This window comes from Puma concolor, chromosome E1 (assembly GCF_028749965.1).
Source record: "Puma concolor isolate L17-30 chromosome E1, mPumCon1.1.hap2, whole genome shotgun sequence".
NCBI lineage: Eukaryota > Metazoa > Chordata > Mammalia > Carnivora > Felidae > Puma > Puma concolor.
Window position 1 is genome coordinate 40,642,282 of NC_141680.1, and position 23,998 is coordinate 40,666,279.

General features: G+C 43.9%; 1 protein-coding gene across 3 annotated transcripts; it reads left to right on the forward strand.

The window, feature by feature from the left end:
• Positions 1-971: 971 nt before the first annotated feature.
• Positions 972-23,473, forward strand: CASC3 (CASC3 exon junction complex subunit). Of its 3 annotated transcripts, none has more exons than XM_086687229.1 (14): positions 976-1,268; positions 1,637-1,664; positions 2,007-2,044; positions 13,967-14,125; positions 14,216-14,367; positions 14,851-15,027; positions 15,214-15,899; positions 18,442-18,506; positions 18,948-19,062; positions 19,333-19,431; positions 19,687-19,901; positions 20,530-20,652; positions 20,798-20,861; positions 21,770-23,473. In XM_086687229.1, exons 1-13 carry the CDS (start codon positions 1,038-1,040, stop codon positions 20,819-20,821), a joined length of 2,112 nt encoding a protein of 703 aa, XP_086543355.1. In that variant the 5' UTR covers positions 976-1,037; the 3' UTR covers positions 20,822-20,861; positions 21,770-23,473. The 3 variants fall into 3 exon arrangements, with proteins under 3 accessions (XP_086543356.1, XP_086543355.1, XP_086543357.1); XM_086687231.1 differs by having other exon boundaries at positions 978-1,268; positions 21,765-23,473; XM_086687230.1 differs by lacking the exon at positions 19,333-19,431 and having other exon boundaries at positions 972-1,268; positions 21,765-23,473.
• Positions 23,474-23,998: the final 525 nt, after the last annotated feature.

Genomic DNA, 23,998 nt, shown 5'->3' on the forward strand with positions numbered 1-23,998 from the left:
AAGATCTTTTTGGATCCTGAATCTGTGAAGGCATTCAGAATGCCTTCTAGTTTCGTATTGTCTATAAATTTGGTAAACATCAGAATCTTTAACCATATACCTTGTAAAAATATTACATGGGATAGAATCCTGTACTATGCCATAGTGACTTTTCTCTGTTTGATATATATTATTAATGTGCACTCCTGTAGGTACACTAATACCTTACACAGCTTGAACGTATTTACTATGGTCCAAAGAAAATACACCTTTTTTTTTTTTTTTCACTGCTGGCAAATGCCTGGCCAAAATCAAAGCATTCCCCTCAGCTACCTGTCTGGTAACCCTTAAGAAGGAAATCATGTCAGGAAATTGAACCAACGGCAGTTCATCTTTTAAAATCGGTTCTAAATCTTGGTTAAGTCTAGCATCATACCAGCCTGCACTTTGGGAGAGGTGATAGCTGGGATGGGGGTGGGGGAGATACAAGAAGGAAGAGGAAGTGAGAAAACACGGTGTGCTGCAACACTAAGTCCTTGAGCTTCACTGCAGACAACCGGTTTCTCCTTCGCTCTTTAGCTTCAAATGGGCTGCTGTGGCAAATTCTGATGCACCACAACGACTTTAGAGGTTTACCTTCACTCGTGATTTTACTAAGCAAACGAATGCAGTAAAACGATCTGCTTCAAACGTAGGTAGAAACGAGAAACGGAAATAGAAAAGCCTGAAACAGCTCCAATGCCGCAGTGAAGCTGTGACAGGTGAGCGCCTTCGACTCGCAAGGCCCAAGATGGCTGGGCGAGGAACACCGCTACCCTCGCGGGGGCCTACCCCAGGCAAGACAGGGGTCGCGGCACGCCCCCCGCACGACACGGATTACGTAATCCCGCTCGCCGCAAACGTGCCGCAGGGTGCCCGCCCCTAGCCCCTCCTCCCGAAAAGCGCGGCGGCCAGTGTCGCACGTGAAGCATGCTGGGACTAGCTCTCAAGCCTCCCGGCAGCCCCTGCGACGGGCGCGGTACGTAAGGAGCTGGCCGGCGGCGGCCGTTCTCCGTAAAATGGCGGATCGTCGGCGGCAGCGCGCTTCGCAGGACACGGAGGACGAGGAGTCTGGCGCATCGGGCTCAGACAGCGGCGGCTCCCCGGCGCGGGGCGGCGGGAGCTGCAGCGGTAGCGCTGGAGGCGGTGGCAGCGGCTCTCTGCCTTCTCAGCGCGGAGGCCGAGCTGGGGCCCTTCATCTGCGGCGGGTGGAGAGCGGGGGGGCGAAGAGCGCCGAGGAGTCGGAATGTGTGAGTGCGCGCGGGCGGGGCCGGCCGGGGGGCGGGGTGTAGGTGGTGATGCGAGGCTGGGAGTTGATGGTAGATGCTGGGGCATATCGTGTTAGAGAAGAGAGCTATCCCAGTGCGGTGTGCATCCGGAGCCCCAAGGGAGGAGGAGGTGTTGGGGTGTCAAGGGGAAGGGTAGAGCCGCTGTAGATGAAAAGCGGATGTTTATTCAGAAATTGGGGTTGGAAGTGAAGAGATCGGACCTCCCTCGGCTGCTATTTGTTAAAGATGTACCTTTCCTCATCTCCCTTTTCAACCATTTTGTGTTGAGTCTTTAGCTCCCCACCCTCTGGAAATCACGGAACTAACCCATGTCATCTCCTTTCCTTCAGGAGAGTGAAGATGGCATGGAGGGCGATGGTGAGTAGCATTATGACAAGTTTTTTGCCGGTAAACTCAGATCACCTATCTTTAGCAGTTGACATCCTGTCAGACTGTTATGGATGTGGGGGAAAAGTGCCATAACGTGGCTCTTTGTAGCACAGGGCTTGTGAGCATACATTTTAGCAGTATGATGTTGGGCAAATCGCTCTTTGAGCCTGTTTCCCATTTGTAAATAGGGACCGTAATTTTATCTCCCTGATAGGTTGATGTCAGAATTGAGTTAGAGTCTTAGCTTGACTCAAAAAGCAATCAGGAAATGTATTTATAATCATTTCTGTTGCCTTTTTTTTTTCCTTACATATTTCTGTTTTGTTTCAGCTGTTCTCTCGGATTATGAAAGTGCAGAAGACTCTGAAGTGAGTGTAACAGGTTCTTTTTTCTCTGTTATCTAGGTTGGAAAATGGTTTGTTTGTTTTTAATGTATTTTAAAAACATGTACACACTCGTGGTTCAAAAGTACCATGACCCAGTTGTTACTGTTCTTGTGCATTCTTCATTTATGCTCTTCAAAAACTGTTATAAAAGGTCTTGTTTAGAGTGAGGGAAATTTGGTGCATGCCTCTTTAGGTTTCATGTGATACACTGTTAGTGTCAGTTTTTCACTCTGTTTGCGGAAAATAAGGTTCTAAATTAGAGAATGAGAACATCTTGAAGTCCTTCACGGGATCTTTGGCAGTTCCTTTTATGCTACCTACAGAATGAAACCAGGCAGTTGGATATTTTTTTTCAAGTGTGTCTGAAGACCTTAAAAGGGCAGGATTCTGAGTGGTTTGTATCAGAAACATCCCTCAGTTTATAGGGTGCTTTCTCCCTCTTAAATTCAGGAGAAAATTTCCATAAACTAAGCTTTTGTGATCTTATTTTGGTTGGATGAACTACCAGAGATGAACTACCAGGGAATGGCTGTTTGTTTCCTTGGGTTGTTGAATAAAGTCCTGAGTTCTGGATTTTGATCATGGGATTATGAACAGAAGGAATTGGATTGTGGATCAAAGGTTCATTGTGTAGATTTTGTAGGACTGTTACTGTGTATTAGATTTCCATTAAGCACTGGAAATGCAACAGTGAACACTATACCACAATTTCTGTCTTTAGGAATGACTTAGTAAGGAAGTTGGATAAACATGCAGGCAATCCTAGGACCTGGTGACAACTGCTGGGGACAGGGTTAAGTAGGGTATTAATGGCTGAGTACTGAATCCATTTTAGGTAGTCAGGAAAAAATAAGTTGGAGTTAGACAAACCATGTTCTAGGCAGAGGGAACAACAGCTGTGAAAGTCCTGACACAGGAGAGTAGACTGAATTATTTGGAAACTGATAGTTTGATGTGGCTGGAACATAATAGGTATGGGACGGATACCAGAAATAAAGGCAAATTAGTGAACAGGGGCAAGATCGTCGAGGGATTTACTTGTTCCTTTTTTTCATCATGTACCTGCTATGTGCCAGGAGTTGTGCTGAGCACTGGAATAAAAGACAGACATGGTTCTTCCCTTGTGGAGAAAATAGACAAGTAATTACAGTAATGTTTGGTGAGTGTCATAATATCGGAAGCATAGGGTGCTTTGGGAACACCTGGTGGGGGCAACTAACTGGGTTTAGGGTATTTGGAAACACAGAGGATGGGATGTTAAAATAGAGGTTTGAAGAGTGAGTGGGAGTTAGCCAGGCAGAATATCCTAAGCAGAGAGAACACTGGGAAAAAGGTCTAGAAGGAATGGACTGCATGACGATTTGGAGGATGTGAAAAGTTTAGCATGACTGGTGCTAAGTGATGAGTCTGAGTCCAAATCTTAAAATATCTTGTAGGCCAGATTAAAATGTATTTGGATTATAACGTAAGGAAGTGAGAAAGCGTAACAGGGTTTTCACCAAGTATGTGATGAATACTGATGGCTTAAATTTTATTATATTATTATTATTATTATTGTTATTTTAATGTTTATTTTTGAGAGAGCAAGACAGCATGAGTAGAGGAGGACAGAAAGAGGGAGACAGAGAATCCGAAGCAGTCTCCAAGCTCCAAGCTGTCAGCGCAGAGCCCGATGTGGGACTCGAACCCACAAACTGTGACATCATAACCTGAGCCAAAGTTGGACGCTTAACCGACTGAGCCACCCAGACGCCCCCTTATTTTATTATTATTTTTTAAGATTTTAAGTAATCTCTACACCCAGCGTGGGGCTGAAACCCACAACCCCAAGATCAACTGTTGCATGCTCCACTGACCAAGCTAGCCAGGCTCCCCTGAATTAGACTTAAATTTTAAAGAAGTGTTTGTCAGATCCAAGGGACACCTGCCTCAGAAAATCCAGTTGGCCAGTTCTGAGCAAAATCTTGCAGAGGGAGGGAAGACTCAGACATTTATATGTTAATAAGATCCCAGGTTGATGTTTATGCACAGTAAAATTTGAGATCTTTTTTTTAAGTAGGCTCCATACCCAGCATGGGGCTTGAATTCATGACCCTGAGATCAAGAGTTGGACACACTACCGTCTGACCCAGCCAGGCATCCCAAGAATTATTATTTTATAACCGTTATTTTGTCTGCAATTTTAGTTGATCTGAGGGGAGCAAAATTGGAAGCAGAAAAGCTAAAGCAATGTGCAAGTTGAGGCAAGCAGTATATGTGGCCTGGAGTGGAGTGGTGTGATAGCAATGAAAACGGAACTGGACAGGATCAAGGGGCACCTGGGTGGCTCAGTCAGTTAAGTGTCTGACCCTAGGTTTTGGCTCAGGTCATGATCTTGCGGGTTTGTTGGTTCTAGCCCTGTGTCAGGCTCTGTGCTGGCAGTGCAGGGCGTTCTTGGGGTTCTCCCTCTCTCCCTCCCCCTCCCTCCCTCCCCCTCCCCCCTCCCCCCCCCACCCCTCCTGAGCTCTATCTCTTAAAATAAATTAACTTGGGAGGAAAAAAGTGGACAGAATTGAAAGCTATTTAGGTAATGGAATTCATAGAATGTGGTGATTGATGAGATGACTTATTTTCTCTGAAGTCAGTGATGAAGTTAATGTGTAAAGAGTAGAAGGGAGATGAGAGGTTTTGGGGTGAAGAATGTTTGCAGTAGTCACTAGAGAATGGAAACCCTGGAAAGATTGTTACGCAGAATGCAGTGTTCAGTGAGGTTTGTTGATTATGAACTTATAGCATCTCACCATTCTGTATGTAAATGAGTTTGGGTGTTACCCTAATAGCAAGGAAAGAAAGCTACTGATGGCTTAAGTAAAGAAGATGAATTGTGGGTGAGGCAAGACTTGGGACAGGGAGAGCCGGTTAAGAGGTTGTTAGGACAAGCCAGGGAACATGATGGTACCCTACAGAAGAGACATGGCAGTGGGACTCAGATTTGAGACATGTTAGGTGGTACTAACAGAACTTCTTGATTGATTGAATGTGGAGCCTGAATTAAGGAGTCAAAGGGATGCCCAGGTTGATGAATAAGAGAGAGAATGGGACATAGGAAGGGTGCCTGGGTGGCTCAGTTGGCTAAGCAGATGACTTTGGCTCAGGTCATGATCTCGTGGTTCATGGGTTCCAGCCCCACGTCGGGCTCTGTGCTGACAGTGGAGAGCCTGGAGCCTGCTTTGGATTCTGTGTCTGTCTCTCTCTGCCCCTCCCCCAGTCACATTCTGTCTCTCTCTCTCTCTCTCAAAAATAACATTTTATGAGAAGGGCACATGGGTGGCTCAGTCAGTTGTGCATCCGACTCCAGCTCAGATCATGATCTTGCGGTTCATGAGTTCAAGCCCCGTGTCACGTCAGGCTCTGTGCTGACAGTTCAGAGCCTGGAGCCTGCTTCGGATTCTGTCTCCTCTGCTTCTCCACTCACACCGCCCCGCGCGCGCGCTCTCTCTCTCTCTCTCTCTCTCTCTCTCTCTCTCTCTCTCTCTTAAAAATAAATAAAACATTAAAAAAAAAAAAAAAAGAACAGGGTGCCTGGGTGGCTCAGTCTGTTAAGCATCCGACTTTGGTTCAAGTCATGGTCTCACAGTCTGTGGGTTCAGGCACTACATAGGGCTCTGTGATGACGGCTCAGCCTGGAGCCTGCTTCGGATTCTGTGTCTGTCTGTCTGTCTGTCTGTCTGTCTCTCTCTCCACCCCCCGCCCAAACTCTGTCTCTCAAAAATGAATAAACGTTAAAAAAAATTTTTTTTAAGAAAAAAAGAATGGGACACAGGAGGAGATTTTAGGAAGAAGAATGGTGGGTTAAATTTTGGATGTTTTGAAATTGAGGGACTTGTGGGACTTTGAAATGGCAACATATAGTATATATATCGTCTGAAAGTTAAGAAAGTCTAGTTCTGCTCTAATACAGTAGTCACTAGCCAAATGTGGCTATTTAAATTTAAATTAGTTTAACTTAAAATCAACTTCAGTTCTTCAGTTGCAGTGGCCACATTTTAAGTACTCAGTAGCTAGCTGTGGGTACTGGCTGCTGTATTGGACAGCATAGAAAAAGTTTCTATGGACAGCAGATTATATTACAGAAAAAAAGCCTGGTATCCTGACTTTCATAGTAATCCATTGCTTGCATTTCTTCTTGATTACTAACTATATACCTATACGCTACAGTCACACAGTCTTGCCTATTAAAGTATGATCTCTCTTGAGGTATCTGGGTGGCTCAGTCTGTTAAGTATCTGACTTTGGCTAAAGATATGATCTCAAGGTTCATAAATTCAAGCCCCACAGCAGGCTTGCTGCTGTCAGTGCAAAGCCTGCTTTGGATCCTCTGTCCCCCTCTCTCTGCCCCTCTTCAACTTGCGCTCTCTCAAAAAAAATAATAATTTTGATTTTATTTTTTTAAGTTCATCTTGAGAGAGCATGTGCGCAAGTGGTGGTGGGGGGGGGGGCAGAGAGTGAGAGAGAGAGAGAGAATGGGAGAGAGAGAATCCCAAGCAGGCTCCATTGATGCACTATCAGCATGGAGCCTGTTGTGGGGCTCAAACTCATGAACTATGAGATCATGACCAGAGCTGAAATCAAGAGTTGGACGCTTAACCGACTGAGCCACCCAGGTGCCCCAAATTTGATCGGTCTCTTAGTCTACAGGTTAGTTTTTCATCCCTTTCTTTTCCTTACAGTTTATCTGTTGAAAAGGTATTGATGATTGTTCACTCGTAGTACAACCCAACATGCCTTTTCTGTCCTTTGTATTTCCTGCAAATTATTTCCAGATCCATGGAAAGACAACATGAAACAAAGATTTTATCTTGAACAAAACTAATCATTACTTATTTTCTTTCCCTTATAGGTCACTTGCTTTTTTGTGTGTAGGTATTCCCAGTATATATTTTTTAAGGTCCAGTAACTATATTAGAATTTGTCTAGTGGTGGTTGCTCTGGGTTGGTGTTCACAGGTATGAGATGTACTCTGCAATATGTCATGGAACTCCTATCCCAAGTATTTTGTTTTATTTATTTTTAATGTGTATTTATTTTTGAGAGAGAGAAAGTGTATGTGCACAAGTGGGAGAGGGATAGAGTGAGGGACAGAGGATCCCAAGTAGGCTCTGTGCTGATGGCAGAGAGTTGGATGCAGGGCTCCAACTCACAAACCCTGAGATCATGACCTGAGCCAAATTTGGACACTTAACCAACAGAGCCAGGTGCCCCCTAAGTATTTTATGTGTGTCTTCAGTATTTGACCCTTTCTTTCTAATCCTTTTTTCCTTTACTTCTTGATTTTTAAAAATACTTTGTTCCTTATCACTTTTATTTTTACGTAAGGTGTTATTACTATGTTTATTCACTCTTGTGTTTCTTCTAGTTTTAGGCTTTGTATTTGAAATGATTTTTTTAAAATTTCTAGTACTTTCCTGAGTTCTTTCGTTTCGTTTTTGAGTTTTTCTAACTCTGATTGATGTTCTTTCATACCTTACCTAATTTTCTTAATGCCTTTTTAGCTTTTTTGAAATGAAGTTACACTTTTTATATGATATGTCTGTCTTCTGTCATGCTTTCTTTGTAGAATGTTCTTATTTTTTCTTTCTCATGATAAGTTTATATAGGATTTGACCTCTATGTTTTTGCTACCGGTTTGTATTTTATGTGATATTAGTTTTCCTGATCTGTTAAAAAGACATATGGCTCAGAGTAGCTTTTTCTGACTTCATAAAGCTCTTTCTGTTGTTTTCCTGTAGTGTTAAAAAAAAAAAAAAAAAGTGGTGGATTGCTTTCTGTGATTTCCTGCTCTTGTTCCCATTCCTAATTTGTTTTGTAGCTTCTCTTCATTCCTTCTGCTCCTCTCCTGCTCAATTGGATTGTCCTCTCAAGTTTCTCTTTGGTGTGGGACCCTATCCTAGAAGGCAGCCCTGGCAGCTGCGTCGGTTGCAAGATTTCAGAGATTTTAGACCCCTCGAGCCCTTTCAGAGCTTCTTACTGTAGGACCCTTACATTCAAACACTATTGGAGACAGTAAAACTCCTCCTACTTTCAACTGTTGTTTTCAGTTTAGGTTTCTGTTAAATAAATACCTGTTGATTAATTAGTTCAGGGTTCTCCTGTTCTCAGTTCCATTTACTACTCTGCTTTCTTGAATACGGACACAGTCTGGTGCAGGTCTTAATGGCTGTTCGTGCTTTATTTCTGTGTGCTTGTATTTTGAGGTCTGGGGAATACCTTGTAACCTAGTTTTGTTGTAAACGTCCAAAGCCTTTAAAGGGCTTTGATTTTGCTGTCTAGAAGCTCTCATTTCATGTGGAGGTTAGAAGAGATCAAAAACTGTGGCTGCCATTTTCCCAGAATCCTGGGAAAATCCCAGACAATTTTTAAACTTGTTTTTATTATTATTATTATTATTTTTAATTTTATTTATTTTTGACAGAGACAGAGTGTGAGCATGAGCTGGGGAGGGGCAGAGAGAGAGGGAGACACAGAATCTGAAGCAGGCTCCAGGCTCCAAGCTGTCAGCACAGAGCCTGACGCGGGGCTTGAACTCATGAACTGCGAGATCATGATCTAGGCCGAAGTCGGACACTTAACCAACTGAGCCACCCCGGCCCCCCCCCCCCCTTTTTTTTTAATGTTTATTTATTTTTGAGAGAGAGAATGCAAGCAGGGGACACGCAGAGAGAGAAGGGGACAAGAGGATCTGAAGCAGGCTCTGTGCTGACAGCAGAGAGCCCGATGCAGGACCTGAGCCCATGAACTGTGAGATCATGACTCAGCTGAAGTTGGATGCTTAACCGACTGAGCCACCCAGGACTGTCCTATTTTTTCATTGGGTTGTCTTTTTATTGAGTTGTAAAAATATATTCTAGATACAAGTTCCTTATCAGATACATGATTTGCAAATCTTTTTTCCGCATTCTGTGGGTTTTCTTTCTACTTTCTTTTTTTTTTTTAATTTTTTTTTTTTCAATTTTTTTTTTTTCAACGTTTATTTATTTTTGGGACAGAGAGAGACAGAGCATGAACGGGGGAGGGGCAGAGAGAGAGGGAGACACAGAATCGGAAACAGGCTCCAGGCTCTGAGCCATCAGCCCAGAGCCTGACGCGGGGCTCGAACTCACGGACCGCGAGATCGTGACCTGGCTGAAGTCGGACGCTTAACCGACTGCGCCACCCAGGCGCCCCTCTTTCTACTTTCTTTTTTTTTTTTTTTTTCAACGTTTATTTATTTTTGGGACAGAGAAAGACAGAGCATGAACGGGGGAGGGGCAGAGAGAGAGAGGGAGACACAGAATCGGAAACAGGCTCCAGGCTCTCAGCCATCAGCCCAGAGCCCGACGCGGGGCTCGAACTCACGGACCGCGAGATCGTGACCTGGCTGAAGTCGGACGCTTAACCGACTGCGCCACCCAGGCGCCCCTCTACTTTCTTAATGGTGTAAGGTTTCAATTTTGATGAAGTCTAATATATCTGTTTTTTTTTCTTTTTGTTTGTGCTTTTGATGTCATATCTAAGAAGGCTGAATCCATGCCAAAACCAAAGTCATGAAGATTAACTCCTGTTTTCTTCTAAGAGTTCTATAGTTTTAGCTCTTAAATTTAGGACTTTGATTCATTTGAGTTAATTTTTGTATATGGGGTGAGGTGGGGGTCTAACTTTTTTTTTTGCATGTGGCAGTTTTTTAGTTTTATTTTTTAATGTTTATTTATTTATGAGAGAGCGCGAATCAGGGAGGAGCAGAGAGAGAGGGAGACACAGAATCCGAAGCAGGCTCCAGGCTCTGAGTTGTCAGCACAGAGCCTGATGTGGGGCTGGAACTCAGGAACCATGAGATCATGACCTGAGCCGAAGTCACTCACTCAACCAACTAACTGAGCCTCTCAGGTGCCCCTGCATGTGGTAGTTTTGATCAAAGGAGTATTGAAGAGTTTTAAAGAGGAGCAGGTTTACTTTTTTAAAAATGTATGGCATAAAAATAAAATGTATAGCAGGGGTGCCTGTCTGGCTCAGTCGGCAGAGTAGGCAACTCTTGATCTCAGGGTCGTGGGTTGTGAGTTCAAGCCCCACATTGGGTGTGGAGCCTGCTTAAAAAAGAAATGTATAGCAGTTCCAGATAAGACTTGTCTGGAGTGTGGGCATGGAAACAGATGGCCTGTAGCAGAGGTGAAGAGTGAGCATCTTGCTAGTCTTCCAAGTCTGTGGCAGGGTTGGCTCAAGGAAGGCATAGAGGTATATAGCTAGGTGATAGGAGCCTCAGGGGAGTAGGAATTTAAAATGATGCTGGATAACTTAGATCTAGAAGAGACATTGAGAACCAGGAAGACACTAACTCTTGTCTTATACTCTGAAATACATAGGGAATGCAAGAATAAGCTAAAACTTCTGTGTGAGAAAGCTACCAGGGGCTTCAAGGGAGAGCTAGACTTGAGAGTTGGGGAGAGTATTCATTGAAGAGGAGTTTTATCTCTGGAAAAGGATTTGGTGTCAGTCCTTAGCCAAAGCAGTGTGATCCTGGTGTAGCACCTTTTTGTCTTCAGTTAGACCAGACTAATTTGGAGTCTTCTCAGCACTGCTGTTTGTATCTTTCTGTCCTGCCCTGGAAACAAAATTAGTTTCTCATTTGGAATAAAAGAATTCCCTCATTTGACATTCCACCATGGACTAGAGGAGGCAGAGCATAAAACAAAATTCTCATAATCATGCTGATACTATTTTAAGATGTTTGAAATCAGTGTGTGTGTCTGTGTGTTTGTTTGGTGGGGACTAATGAATGAAGGTCACATATACATATTGAATAAGATTCTTGAAATTTCTGCTTTAGAACTTACAGGGAACATAAGATTAGGGAAAGAACTGAATGATTACCACCCACCCATCCCCATCTTAAGAGGAGGGGAAACTTCTTGTGAATGAGGGGAAATGGGAAGAATCAAGGACACTTGGTTATTAGAAAGCTGTGGGTAGGGGCGTTTGGGTGGTTCAGTCAGTTAAGCATCTGACTCTTGATTTCGGCTTAGGTCATGATCCCACGGTTTGTGATTTCAAGCTCCACATTGGGCTCTGCACTAACAGTGCGGAGCCCGCTTGGGATTCTCTCTCTGCCTCTACCCCACTCACTTGCTCTCTCTCATAATAAATACATTAAAAAAAAAAAAAAAAAAAGCTGTGAGTAGAGGCTTAATCCTTATAGTGTGGGTGTGGTCTTCCTCTAATTGTGGGTTTCATAACAGTATCACCTTTCAGGAATCTGACCCAAAACACTTAGAGGCTGAAATACCCAGATGCTGAGTAGGGAAGAGGATTAGTTGGCTCATTTGGGCCGGTTGGGCAGATGCCACTCTATTTGAAGAAAGGGTAGAAACTTAGAGCTTCTTTGCTTTATCAGGAATCTCACAGTAGAACTCTTTGATCACATTCCTGATGTTAGCATGAGTTTGGAGTTATGAGCAAGTCTAGTATAGATCAAGCGTCAGACCCAGTAGGAGAATAAGATTAGTGTGCACCTATCTACCAGGTGGCAGCGGGGTATTGGCACCCTGACCTGTTAACCCAGCAGTGAGGACTAGCCCACCTTCCTTTGAACCCATTTCTTTGTCTTCAGGTCTCTAAACCTACCCTCCAGCCTATAGATTGGCCTCTGGAGGCCCAAATCCTGAGAGGAATTTGAAATGAAAGTATTCTAAAGCCAGTTCCCTCAGCATAAGCTTTAATTGCTCCTTTTCTCTCCCTAGAACTAGCCACACCTTTATTACCTAACCCTTTCTGGTGGCCCCTATTTAGTAGATGGCCTAAGGACCCTCTTCGGTATGGACAGACTCAGCAGTTTCTCTGTCACAAGCAGGATTATCCAACCTTGATGTGGCAGGAGAGGCAAGAAAGCACTTGAGCTTTGTTTTCATTTCTAAAATGCAGTGGTCATACAAGTTCTCTAGCTTTCTAAGTCACGGGTGCCTGGTTGGCTCAGTTGGTAGAGCATGCGACTCTTGATCTCGGGGTCGTTAGTTCAAGCCCCACGTTGGGTGTAGAGATTACTTAAAAATAAAATCTTAAAAAGAACAAGTTTTTTAAGCCAAAATTTTATAATTACATAATTCTGGGCTGAGTTGTTGGCTAAGGTGATCTCATGCTGCAGAAAGTTGAGTATTCGTATCACAGACATAAAAAATGGTATGCCATTATTTCCCAATTTGAGGGTAAATAAATGCCTTGAAAAATCGTAGGGTTATTACAGAGTTTGCAAATTCACTAGCTCAGTTCATATTATTTATAGACTAAATGTACATCTCCCACCTTTGTGTATTACTGGTTTTGAATATACAAGTTAATACAATGTAGATTTTTTTGAAGTATTATTGAATGTATAGAAATTGTTAATATGTTTTTTTCAGTCATTGGGTGTTATATGAGCTATTGTCTAATGGAGATCCATGAAAATTTTGGAGTTTAACAAGAGGTCCACATAATCTAAAAGGTTGGGAATCTCTGCTCTAAGCTATTCTGAGATGAGACAATTCACAGCTTGAGTTAGAGTGTAGTTTTTAGGCACTGCATGTTTAAGAAATAATCCATGAAGAGGGAGAGGAATCATCAACAAAGATTAAGCTCCTTTTGTATGGTAGGCAGTTTTTATTTTTACTTTTTTTAATGTTTATTTATATTTGAGAGAGAGAGAGAGAGAGAGAGAGAGAGAGAGACACTGTGAGCAGGGAAGGGGCAGAGAGAGAAGGGGACAGAGGATCTGAAACGGGCTCTACACTGACAGCAGCCAGCCCGATGTGGGGCTTGAACTCATGAACCATAAGATTATGACCTGAGCTGAAGTTGTCCACTTAACCAACTGAGCCACCCAGGTGCCCCTGTATGCTAGGCAGTTTAAAGCCTCTCTTTCATATCTCCTGGGCTCCTTCCCCAGAGGCTACCATGGTTAACATTTCCTTGCATATCTTCCTGGAAAACTTACATGGATCTGTATAAGTATACGTATGTATATTTTTTATTGTGTTTTGTGTGTGTGTGTGCGCACGCGCGCCCCATCCTCTAGAAATTTTAGTAAGAGTTTTGATATGTTTGCTTTTAATTCTTACATGGTAGTAAAAGTTCATTAGAAAATGTTTCTATCCTGGGGCGCCTGGGTGGCGCAGTCGGTTAAGCGTCCGACTTCAGTCAGGTCACGATCTCGCGGTCCGTGAGTTTGAGCCCCGCGTCAGGCTCTGGGCTGATGGCTCAGAGCCTGGAGCCTGTTTCCGATTCTGTGTCTCCCTCTCTCTCTGCCCCTCCCCCGTTCATGCTCTGTCTCTCTCTGTCCCCAAAATAAATAAACGTTGAAAAAAAAATTAAAAAAAAAAAAGAAAATGTTTCTATCCTAAAGAATGGAAAATAGGGGCGCCTGGGTGGCGCAGTCGGTTAAGCGTCCGACTTCAGCCAGGTCACGATCTCGTGGTCCGTGAGTTCGAGCCCCACGTCGGGCTCTGGGCTGATGGCTCAGAGCCTGGAGCCTGTTTCCGATTCTGTGTCTCCCTCTCTCTCTGCCCCTCCCCCATTCATGCTCTGTCTCTCTCTGTCCCAAAAATAAATAAACGTTGAAAAAAAAAATTAAAAAAAAAAAAGAATGGAAAATAAGGGGCACCTGGGTGGCTCAGTCGGTTAAGGGTTCAACTCTTTGTTTTGACTGAGGTCATGATCTCATGGTTTGTGGGTTGGAGCCCTGTGTCAGGCTCTGTACTGACAGCATGGAACCTGCTTGGGATTCTCTCTTTCCCTCTCTCTCTGCCCTTCCCCTGCTCATGTACATGCTCTCTTTCTCTCTCAATAAACTTTAAAAAAAAAAAAAAAAAAAGAATGGAAAGTAAAAATGCACCATTTCCAACTGATGGGAACTTTTTTCAGGGTGAAGAAGGGGAATACAGTGAAGAGGAAAACTCCAAAGTGGAGCTGAAATCAGAAGCCAATGATGCTGCTAATTGTTCAGCAAAAGAAGAGAAGGGAGAAGAAAAGCCTGACACCAAAGGCACTGTAACTGGAGAGAGGCAGAGTGGGGATGGACAGGTCAGTGTCCACCACAGGCCTCCATTTTGGGGGCCAGAATAAGGACTCTTAACCTTGGAGAGAATAAGGAGCCCTTTGTCTGTCCTCTAGGAGAGCACAGAGCCTGTGGAGAACAAAGTGGGTAAAAAAGGCCCTAAGCATTTGGATGATGATGAGGATCGGAAGAACCCAGCATACATACCCCGGAAAGGGCTCTTCTTTGAGCATGATCTTCGAGGGCAAACTCAGGAGGAGGAAGTCAGGTACAACCATTTGTTGCTGCTATTAGTATGTATTTAGTGCTTACTGTATGCCCAGCACTTTGCTAATTTATTGCTCACAGTACTTTAAGTTTTATGATTATCTTTTGAGGAAAGTGAGGCTTAGGATATTTGGTAACTTTTGGTGGAGGAGCTGGGATCCAGACCCACACTTCCACTGCCTTCCTTAATTTGAGGCTCAAGACTCTGGGATATGAAATAGTTGCATAGGCTGCCTTATAAGCAAGAGATATTTATTTCCAAGGTGCTGAGTAGTTTGAAGTGAAGTCTTTCCTCATTTTTGTCCCTTATTACATTTGAGCTCAGTAGGCTCTGTGATTCACTCTTGGTTTTGTATAATCTGTCTGGGAAAATGGGAAGACCAGTGAAGTTCCTACTGTTTCTCTGCCCAACCCTATTTTTTTGTGAACATCTTTATATAATGGAATCTACCAGCCTAAGACACTTTTTCCTGGTTTTATCCAGACCCAAAGGGAGACAGCGAAAGCTATGGAAGGATGAGGGTCGCTGGGAGCATGATAAGTTCCGGGAAGATGAACAGGCTCCAAAGTCTCGACAGGAGCTAATTGCTCTTTATGGCTATGACATCCGCTCAGCTCACAATCCTGATGACATCAAACCCCGAAGAATCCGGAAACCCAGGTGAGGAAATTTTGCAGTTTATATTTATATTTTAGAGAGACCTTTGCTTTTCTAAATGCCATTTCAGCCTGTCATTCAGTCGGTGAGGAATGGGTGAAGTCTCCCTGACCTTCAGTTTATATCTCTAGTCATCTCATCTCTTTTGTTATTTCTTTCCTTAAGACTTTTGCCATTCCATTTATTCAGGTTTGGGAGTCCTCCGCAAAGAGATCCAAACTGGATTGTTGAGCGACCAAACAAGTCCCATCGCCATCAGGGTCCTGGGGGCACCCTACCACCAAGGACATTTATTAACAGAAATGCTGCAGGTACTGGCCGGATGTCTGCTCCCAGGAATTACTCTCGATCTGGGGGCTTCAAGGAAGGTCGTGCTGGTTTTAGGCCTGTGGATGCTGGTGGGCAGCATGGTGGCCGATCTGGTGAGACTGTTAAACATGAAGCCAGTTACCGGTCACGGCGCCTAGAGCAGACTCCTGTGAGGGATCCATCTCCAGAAGCTGATGCTCAAGTGCTTGGCAGTCCTGAGAAGGAAGAGGCAGCCTCAGAGATTCCAGCTGCTGCTCCTGATGCTGCACCACCAGCCCCTGACAGGCCTATTGAGAAGAAATCCTATTCCCGGGCAAGAAGAACGAGAATCAAAGCTGGAGATGCAGTCAAGGTTGCAGAGGAGGTGCCCCCTCCACCTGAAGGGCTGAACCCAGCGCCTCCAGTCCCAGAAACTACCCCTTCTCCACCTGCTAAGACTGGAGCCTGGGAGGCTCCAGTGGATTCAACTACAAGTGGACTTGAGCAAGATGTGGCACAACTAAATATAACAGAACAGAATTGGAGTCCAGGGCAGCCTTCGTTCCTACAGCCACGTGAGCTTCGGGGTAGGTACCTTAGGGTTAGTGACTAACTTTTTTCCCTGAGCATCACTGAGTTTGGGGACATGGGATTAGGTGTCTTGGGGATATAGTGTCTGATAAATATCTTTTTTTTTTTTTTTTTTTTTTTAAGAGAGTGCATGCATGTGCAAATGGGGGAGAAAGAAAGAGAGAATCCCAAGCAGGCTCTGAGAGCAGGCTCCCTGCTTTCAGCACAGAGCCCATCAAAGGGTTCAAACTCACAAACTGTGAAATCATGACCTAAGCCGAAATGAAGAGTTGGATGCTTAACCAACTCCACCCGGGTGCCCCTAGCTTTGTTTTTGTTAACTGAAAGAAATATATTCATAGGTATATTCATACAAAGACCTCAGAGAAGTTTTATCTGTTACCCAAGACTACCCCACTACTTTGCCTACCTGACCAGTTATCAATATTGGCCTCCTGAATGCACAATCTTTTACCCATTCTCTGTGGGGAAAGTTGGAAGAGAGTGGCAGTGTTCTTATTATATGAATTAATAGTTAAATATCTGAAGGCAGATACTTACTCGTTTGAATTTGGATGAGAATTTTCTTTTTTTTTCTTATTTATTTATTTAATGTTTTTTATGGAGGGCTTTTATTTTATTTTTTTTTTAATGTTTATTTTAGAGAGAGAGACAGTGCAAGTGGGGGAGGGGGGCAGAGAGGGGGAGATATTTAATATTTATTTTTGAGAGAGAGCACAAGCGAGGGAGGGGCAGAGAGAGAAGGGGAGAGACACAGAATCAGAGAGAGAGAGAGAGAGGGAGACACAGAATCTGAAGCAGGCTTCAGGCTCTGAGCTGTCAGCACAGAGCCCAATGCGGTGGTCAAACCCACAAACCATGAGATCATGACCTGAGGCAAAGTTGGACTCTCAATGGACTGAGACACCCAGGTACCCCTGGATGAGAATTTTCTAATCTCTTTGAAAGGAAAGCCTAATTTCCTTAATCTAGAGCCAGGCTACCCAATAGAGTTTTCTATAGTGTAAGAACTTTTTGAACAACTGTAATGTGCCTAGAGTGACTGAGGAAATGAACTTGCAATTTTAATTAATAGAAATTTAAATAACCACATGTGGCTATTGGATATCACGTTGGATAGCAGAGTTCTAGAAACCAGGACCTATCTACCAGGCTCTTGCCCATCCATCTTTCCCTCCAGCCAGGTAGATCAAAAGATCTTTTCCTTAGTTTCTTTTTTTTTTTTTTTTTTTTTTTTTAATTTTTTTAATGTTTGTTTATTTTTGAGAGACAGAGTGTGGGTGGGGGAGGGGCAGAGAGAGAGAGAGAGAGAGAGGGAGACACAGAATCTGAAGCAGGCTCCAGGCTCTGGGCTGTTGTCAGCACAGAGCCCAAGGTGGGGCTCGAACTCACAAGCTGTGAGATCATTACCTGAGCCGAAGTTGGCCGCTTAACCAACTGAGTCACCCAGGCACCCCTCTTTTCCTTAGTTTCTGAAATCTGATTTGAACTTAAAGATTGGAAATCCTCATTTGGACTGGGAGTTTCAGCATCCTTCCCTGGTGTGCATGATTTTGTTTGTTTATTTGGAGAAAGCATGTGAGTGAGAGGGAGCAGAGGAGGGGAAGAGAGAGGAAGAGAGAATCCCAAGCAGGCTCCACGCTGACAGTGGGGCATGAACCTACGAACTATGAGATCATGACCTGAGCCAAAATCAAGAGTGGACACTTAACCTACTGAGCCATCCAGGCACCCCTGTGCATTTTTGAATACCAAAAACCAATGTAGTATAAACTGGACCTGGAGTTGATCTTTGGATGGAGAAGTATACCCTTCTACTGATACCTTATTACCATTGGAAGATGTCTTTTTTTGTCCTGAGTCATTTTCAGCTAGAGGGCAGTATCTTCCCAAATGTCCATCCTAGACCTCTATGGCCTAGAATAATTGGGCAGATTCACAGAATGTCCAGTTATGTTCAGAAACTTGAGGGCTGAGATTTTTCAATACGTTTGATAATGTACTGTGCTAATTATAACTCTTAGGCATTCTGTAAAAGGAAGTATTTGGTGGGAGAAATTTGAACTTGCACTTTCTCATTGAAGTGTGTGTGTGTGTTCAAAGACTTTATTGCTATATTAAGATTGCAGGCAGTGAGGACAGATTTCCAAATGCTGGTATTGACAGGAGGCAGAGATAGTTTAAAAGGAATTTTGTTGGGTCCCTGGGTGGCTTAGTTGGCAAGCCTCTGACTCTTGATTTTGGCTCAGCTCATGATCTCATGATCTCATGGTTCGTGAGATCCAGCCCAGCATCAGTCTCTTTGCTGACACCGTGGAACCTGCTTGGGATTCTCTCATTCCCTCTTCCTCTGCCCTTCCCCAACTCATGTGCTTCCTCACTGTCTCTCCCCTTCTCCCTCTCAAAATAAATAAATAAACATTAAAAAAGAATTTTGTTAGTTTAAAAGAATAAAACAATTCCACATGTTGTATTCTTTAGTCTTACTCAACATCTATCTACTCTGCAGCCATGACTTTTTTTTTTGTTATATTACAGGTATGCCCAATCACATACACATGGGAGCAGGACCTCCACCTCAGTTTAACCGGATGGAAGAAATGGTACAGAAAGGAAAAGGGAGTAGTTGGGGGAGCGAGCTGCATGCAACAGTTGTTCACTGTTTAAACCAGGATAAGGCCTTGGAGTCTGCTTTCCCATTGATTTACCCTTATTTCTTTTAATTTGGCTCTCCAGAAAGGGTAGAGGGTCTAGGTTCAGATCTTGATGTTTCTCATCGGCTTTACAATTCATTTCGCAAATATTTTTTTAAGCTTTTTTTATTAAGTAATCTCTACACCTCATGTGGGGCTCGAACTCATGACCCGGAAGTCAAGAGTTGCATGTTCTTCCAACTGAGCCAACCAGAACCCCTTCATTTTGCCAGTATTGTTTAAATATGTGCCATATACCAAGGGTGTGTTTTGCAGCACCTACAGGAGGGTGGGACTTGATAGGAGAGTCAGCCCTCTGGGAGTCTTTTTGCTCAGACCTTGTTATTTCAGGGTGTCCAGGGTGGGCGAGCCAAACGCTATTCATCTCAGCGGCAGAGACCTGTGCCGGAGCCCCCTGCCCCTCCTGTGCACATCAGTATCATGGAAGGACATTACTATGATCCATGTGAGTTATTTTGGGGGTTTTTTGTTTGTTTTTTTTTAAATTCTTGTTAGGCACCTTTCTTGGCAGGATGAAGTGAATTAAGAGACCAGCCTCTTGACTCCTAAAATTTCCCTTCTGACTTCTCACAGTGGTTATCAAACATTGTCTGGCTGCTGTTTTCTTCACATGGAAAACTGAGAACATCTTTTAAAGGGTTTGGGGGACAAGGAGACTTATCCATATGATACGAAGAGTGAGGGTTTATGAGAGTCCCAATGTGATATTTTACAGTGCAGTTCCAGGGACCAATCTATACCCATGGTGACAGCCCTGCCCCACTGCCTCCTCAGGGCATGATTGTGCAGCCAGAAATGCACCTTCCCCACCCAGGTAAGCTTTGCACCTCTGCTTGTATGCTTCCAGTACGTGAGGATATGTGTTGGGGGCTTCACAAGCTCCATCCTCCTGAGCTCTGTGCTGCTTGCTTACAAGGCTGGCCACTCTGGCTGCTTGAGCAACAAACTCCTCTTGGGTCCATCCTGAGGACTTCATCCTGAGTCTTTCTGTGCTGAGCAGGGCAGCCAAGCCATCCCATGGAAATGGTGTTATCTTCTATTTAATTTTTGTTTTCCTCTTCTTATCCAGGTTTACATCCCCACCAGACACCGGCACCTCTCCCCAATCCGGGCCTCTATCCCCCACCAGTGTCCATGTCTCCAGGACAGCCACCACCTCAGCAGTTGCTTGCTCCTACTTACTTTTCTGCTCCAGGCGTCATGAACTTTGGTAATCCTAGCTACCCTTATGCTCCAGGGGCACTGCCTCCCCCACCGCCTCCTCATCTATATCCTAATACGCAGGTGAGATGGCTAATGAGCAGATTTTTCTACACGTCCTTTAATTCAGACGAGGAGGTGATATGGGAAGAATGCTTAAGGAATTTGAGAAAACATTTTGATGCCACTGATTTGCATGTGACACCAGGACGCCTCTTGGTGGTCAGGAGCTGGAAATGCAGCTTATGTAATGCCCATCGTCTGTTTATTGCCTTCTGTTTCTTGAATGGTATTTCATTGAAGTGTTTTGGTATGTCTTAGGTGGCTGTGTCTGTTATTCAATTGAGTAAAGAAGCTGTATTATCCTTACCAGCCCTACCCCTTCCTGTGCTGCTTAACTCCCAACAGGTTGACACCATCTGGTATGTGAGGTGTCACCACTGAGCTTAGTTAGCCTCTTCCATTTTTCAGCTGATGGTAAGAATTAGAGAAAGATGAGCAATACTTTGGAGGAGTAAGAACCAGAACATAATTAAAAGATAGTAAGATAGAAATGAATGATCACTTTAAGGGGCAGCTTAGAGATTTAAAAATTCCCCAGTACTTTTATTTTTGTGCCCGAATAATGCTTCCTGCCCAAATAATGTTTCCTGTTCGTCATAGTTAGGGTGAGTTTGCCTAACTTTTTCTTCTGACTTATTGGGGTCCCAAGGCCCCATCACAGGTATATGGAGGAGTGACCTACTATAACCCTGCCCAGCAGCAGGTGCAGCCAAAGCCCTCCCCACCCCGGAGGACTCCCCAGCCAGTCACCATTAAGCCCCCACCTCCTGAGGTATGTAAGCTGCTTCCCACATCAGTGGGTTTTCCTTTCCCCTAGAAAATTTCTCTCCTTTTCTGAGTGTGTCTCCATGGCCTTTTTTTTTTTTTTTTTTTTTTTTTTTAACGACTGGTAACAAATTCTAACTTTATTATTTCAGGTTGTAAGCAGGGGTTCCAGTTAATATGAGTTCTTAAATATTTTAAATCGAACATCCTATAAAAGTAAGTGTACAATGTACTATGACTCTTACAACATTTTAAATCTTTTTTATTTATTTATTTATTTATTTATTTATTTATTTATTTATTTATTTATTTTTTAATGTTTATTTTTGAGAGACAGAGACAGAGCATGAGCCGGGGAGGGACAGAGAGGGAGACACAGAGTCTGAAGCAGGCTCCAGGCTCTGAGCTGTTAGCACAGACCCCAACACAGGGCCCAAACCCACAAACCGTGAGATCAGGACCTGAGCCGAAGTCTGCTGCCCAATCGACTGAGCCACCTAGGCGCCCCAACTCTTATAACATTCTTAAAACTAATGCTCATGCTTATTTACTTAACAGTCACCTAATTAATGCTTTAAGTTATAATCATGAGATATCTTGTGGGGAGGCTTAAAGGAGTCTCAAAATTTGCCAGCCGCTTTGTTTTGCGAATGCATTGAGCAGGATTGAAGCAGAAACCATTGTTAACTTGGCAGAATTTCATTTGGGAATCTGCAGGGGAAAAATGCAGGGCATTCTTTTTTAAGGAAAGGGAAATCTAAATTTGAGGTGTTTGTAGCAGAGCCAGTTCTAAAAGTCATGGAGAAAGATCATGGGGGTTTTATTGTTGCTTTGTTAGGGACTTTATTTTTTTATCTTTACTATTATTTTTTTTAACGTTTATTTATTTGAGAAAGAGACGTGGAGAGAGAATCTCTGCTGTACTGCAGAGCCTGCTTGGAATTTTCTCTCTCTCACTCGTGTGTGCTCCTTCTCCTTCTTTCTCTCTCTTAAAAATAAATAAACATTAAAAAAAAATAATAAAACACATGATTTAGAAACGTGGCTTTTTGAAAACAGCTTGTAAATGCCCAGAAGGTCCATTAACGATGTTTCTTCCCATTTCCCCACCCCTGTCAGAACAGCAGAGGTGAGAACCCAGGAGAGAAGAGAAATACAACTGGCTGTTTACTACCAGGAGGGCTTCAAAGATATAGGGTGGCTCCTACCAGCAAGCAGCTGAATGAGGAGGACCCCTGCCTTCCTCTGAGGACAGACTCTGTTGGAGAAGGGGCTAAACAAGTGGACTTCCTCCCATCTCCACTCTTTACTTGAGTTGGCTGTGCTCAGAGGAGCAGAGGTCCAGCCAGCTCAGGCTTCTGGGTCTACATCTAGAAGCCCATGTCTTTTACTCTTCTTCACTTTTTCCTGGGAAATTCAAGTGTCTTCTCCCAGGGAAGCTCCTTCCTGTATGTTTTGTTTCCTAAGACGTTCGTTTGTAAAGCCTGGCTTATTATTCTTAAATTAATATTCTTTTAGTTTCTTTTTCTCTTTGCCTTTAAATGAGACAAATTCATTCTTCTGATTTGCTAGCTCCTCTGGGTTCCCTTTTGGTCTTTCCCTGCATCCCAGATAATTGAAGTTTTACCAGCCAGTTTTCCCCCACCAAGTCTTTAAAGAGGTGGCCTTTCATTTTTGTCTGGCCGTTGTTATTGTACTTGGATTCTCTCACTTCCTCTAACCCTCGAAGCAGAGCCGTCCACAGAGTGTCTCATTGTGGAGAAAAGTTCAAAGTGTGTGGTAGGAGCCCTTCGTCTTGACTTCGATTTTCAGGAGTCTGAGCCTCCATCAGTCCCTGTACTGTGTAGGTGTCAGTCCTCTACTTGAGGGCAGAGTCTCTACAGTGGGGAGAGATGGCAGTCCAGATACCCTTGTGAGAAAGGGAGAGTGGAGTAAGCCTTTGCCCCTTAAGGGTCTGTATTCACACAGTCCTCAGGGCTCAGTCTTGGAGGTAAGTGGAGTTAGAGGTCCCTGTGCTTCTCTTCTTTCCATCCTTCCTACCACACCCCCTTTCCAGTTGCTGTGGACCAATACATCTCTCTAGAGGCAGATACTGTCCAGCAAGTGGTCTGCCCTATACTTCGCAGTTGCTCTTCTCCATGTCTTTCCTGCTACAAGTGTTTTAGATGTTACTACCTGATTTTCCCCAAGTTCTGCTCCTGTCCCTGCAAACAGAAGATCCCACATCTGGGCTTCAGGCCTAAGGAAGCCAGTCATTTTCGGGGCAAGGGCTCCTCTTCCTTTTCTTCCCTATCCATGGCGCTGAACCACTCCCCTGCTGCCTCTGTGGAAGAGATCCCTATTACTGCAGCACTTGTGTCTGCCAGGGGTAATTTGGCCACTGTCCCTGTCCTACAGAACCTGAGGGAGATGGTGGTGGCTGTGTTTCCCCAAGTAATGTCACTGTCTCTATTCTCTCCAAGAGCTGACCTAACCACTCTTGAGTCACAGGTGTGGGGTGGGGGGAGGCACTCAAGCTGTAACCCCCAAGGAGGAAATAACTGAGAGATTCTTCTAGGGGTAGCTGGTGGTTGTGCCTTTTGTAGGCTGTTCCCTTTGCCTTAAACCTGAAGATGTCTCCTCAAGCCTGTGGGCAGCATGCCCAGATTCCCAGACCTTAAGACACTGTGACAGTTGTCTCTGTTGGTCCACTGTGTTTCATTGCAAGAATTTCTCCATGTGTGGTGGTGGTGTTGTTGTTTGTTTGTTTGTTTGTTACTATTTTAAAGGGTGCACATTTGTGATCAGCATTGTGACTTGGAGATAATAAAATTTAGACTGTAAACTTGGCTCCTTTGCCAGTGTTTTGCATGAGTCTTGATTTGGGAGGGACAGTAGAGAACTTGCTGACTCCCCAGAGTTGCGGTCACAACTCAAGGCAACTCAAGACTTATGAAATGGAAGCCCTGAGAGGTGGGGAACCCACAGTTGTATCAGTATTCCCCATTGGCTATCTTATCCTAACTACATTGCCACATGGATCCAGGATATTATTCAGTCCCTTTGATTGGAAGCATCAGGGACAGAAAAAACTAGTGCGATGCAACTTACCCACGTGAACATGTAGTTACCCTTTCACCTTTGTTAGTGTTTGGCAAGTGAGTTTCCCTTCCCAGGGTAATGTGCCCAAAGTCAATACAACTGTACCAGGGGGAGGCACAGGTAGCTAAGCTTTCTTCTTGTAAAGACACTCTGGCACTGAAGTATCAAGAACCACAGCCCAAGAGGGAGGCTTCTATTAACCTTAGTAAAGGTAAAGCGGAACTATTGAGACCATCAGCTGTGGCTAATGCTGCCGGTTACCTAGTTCACTG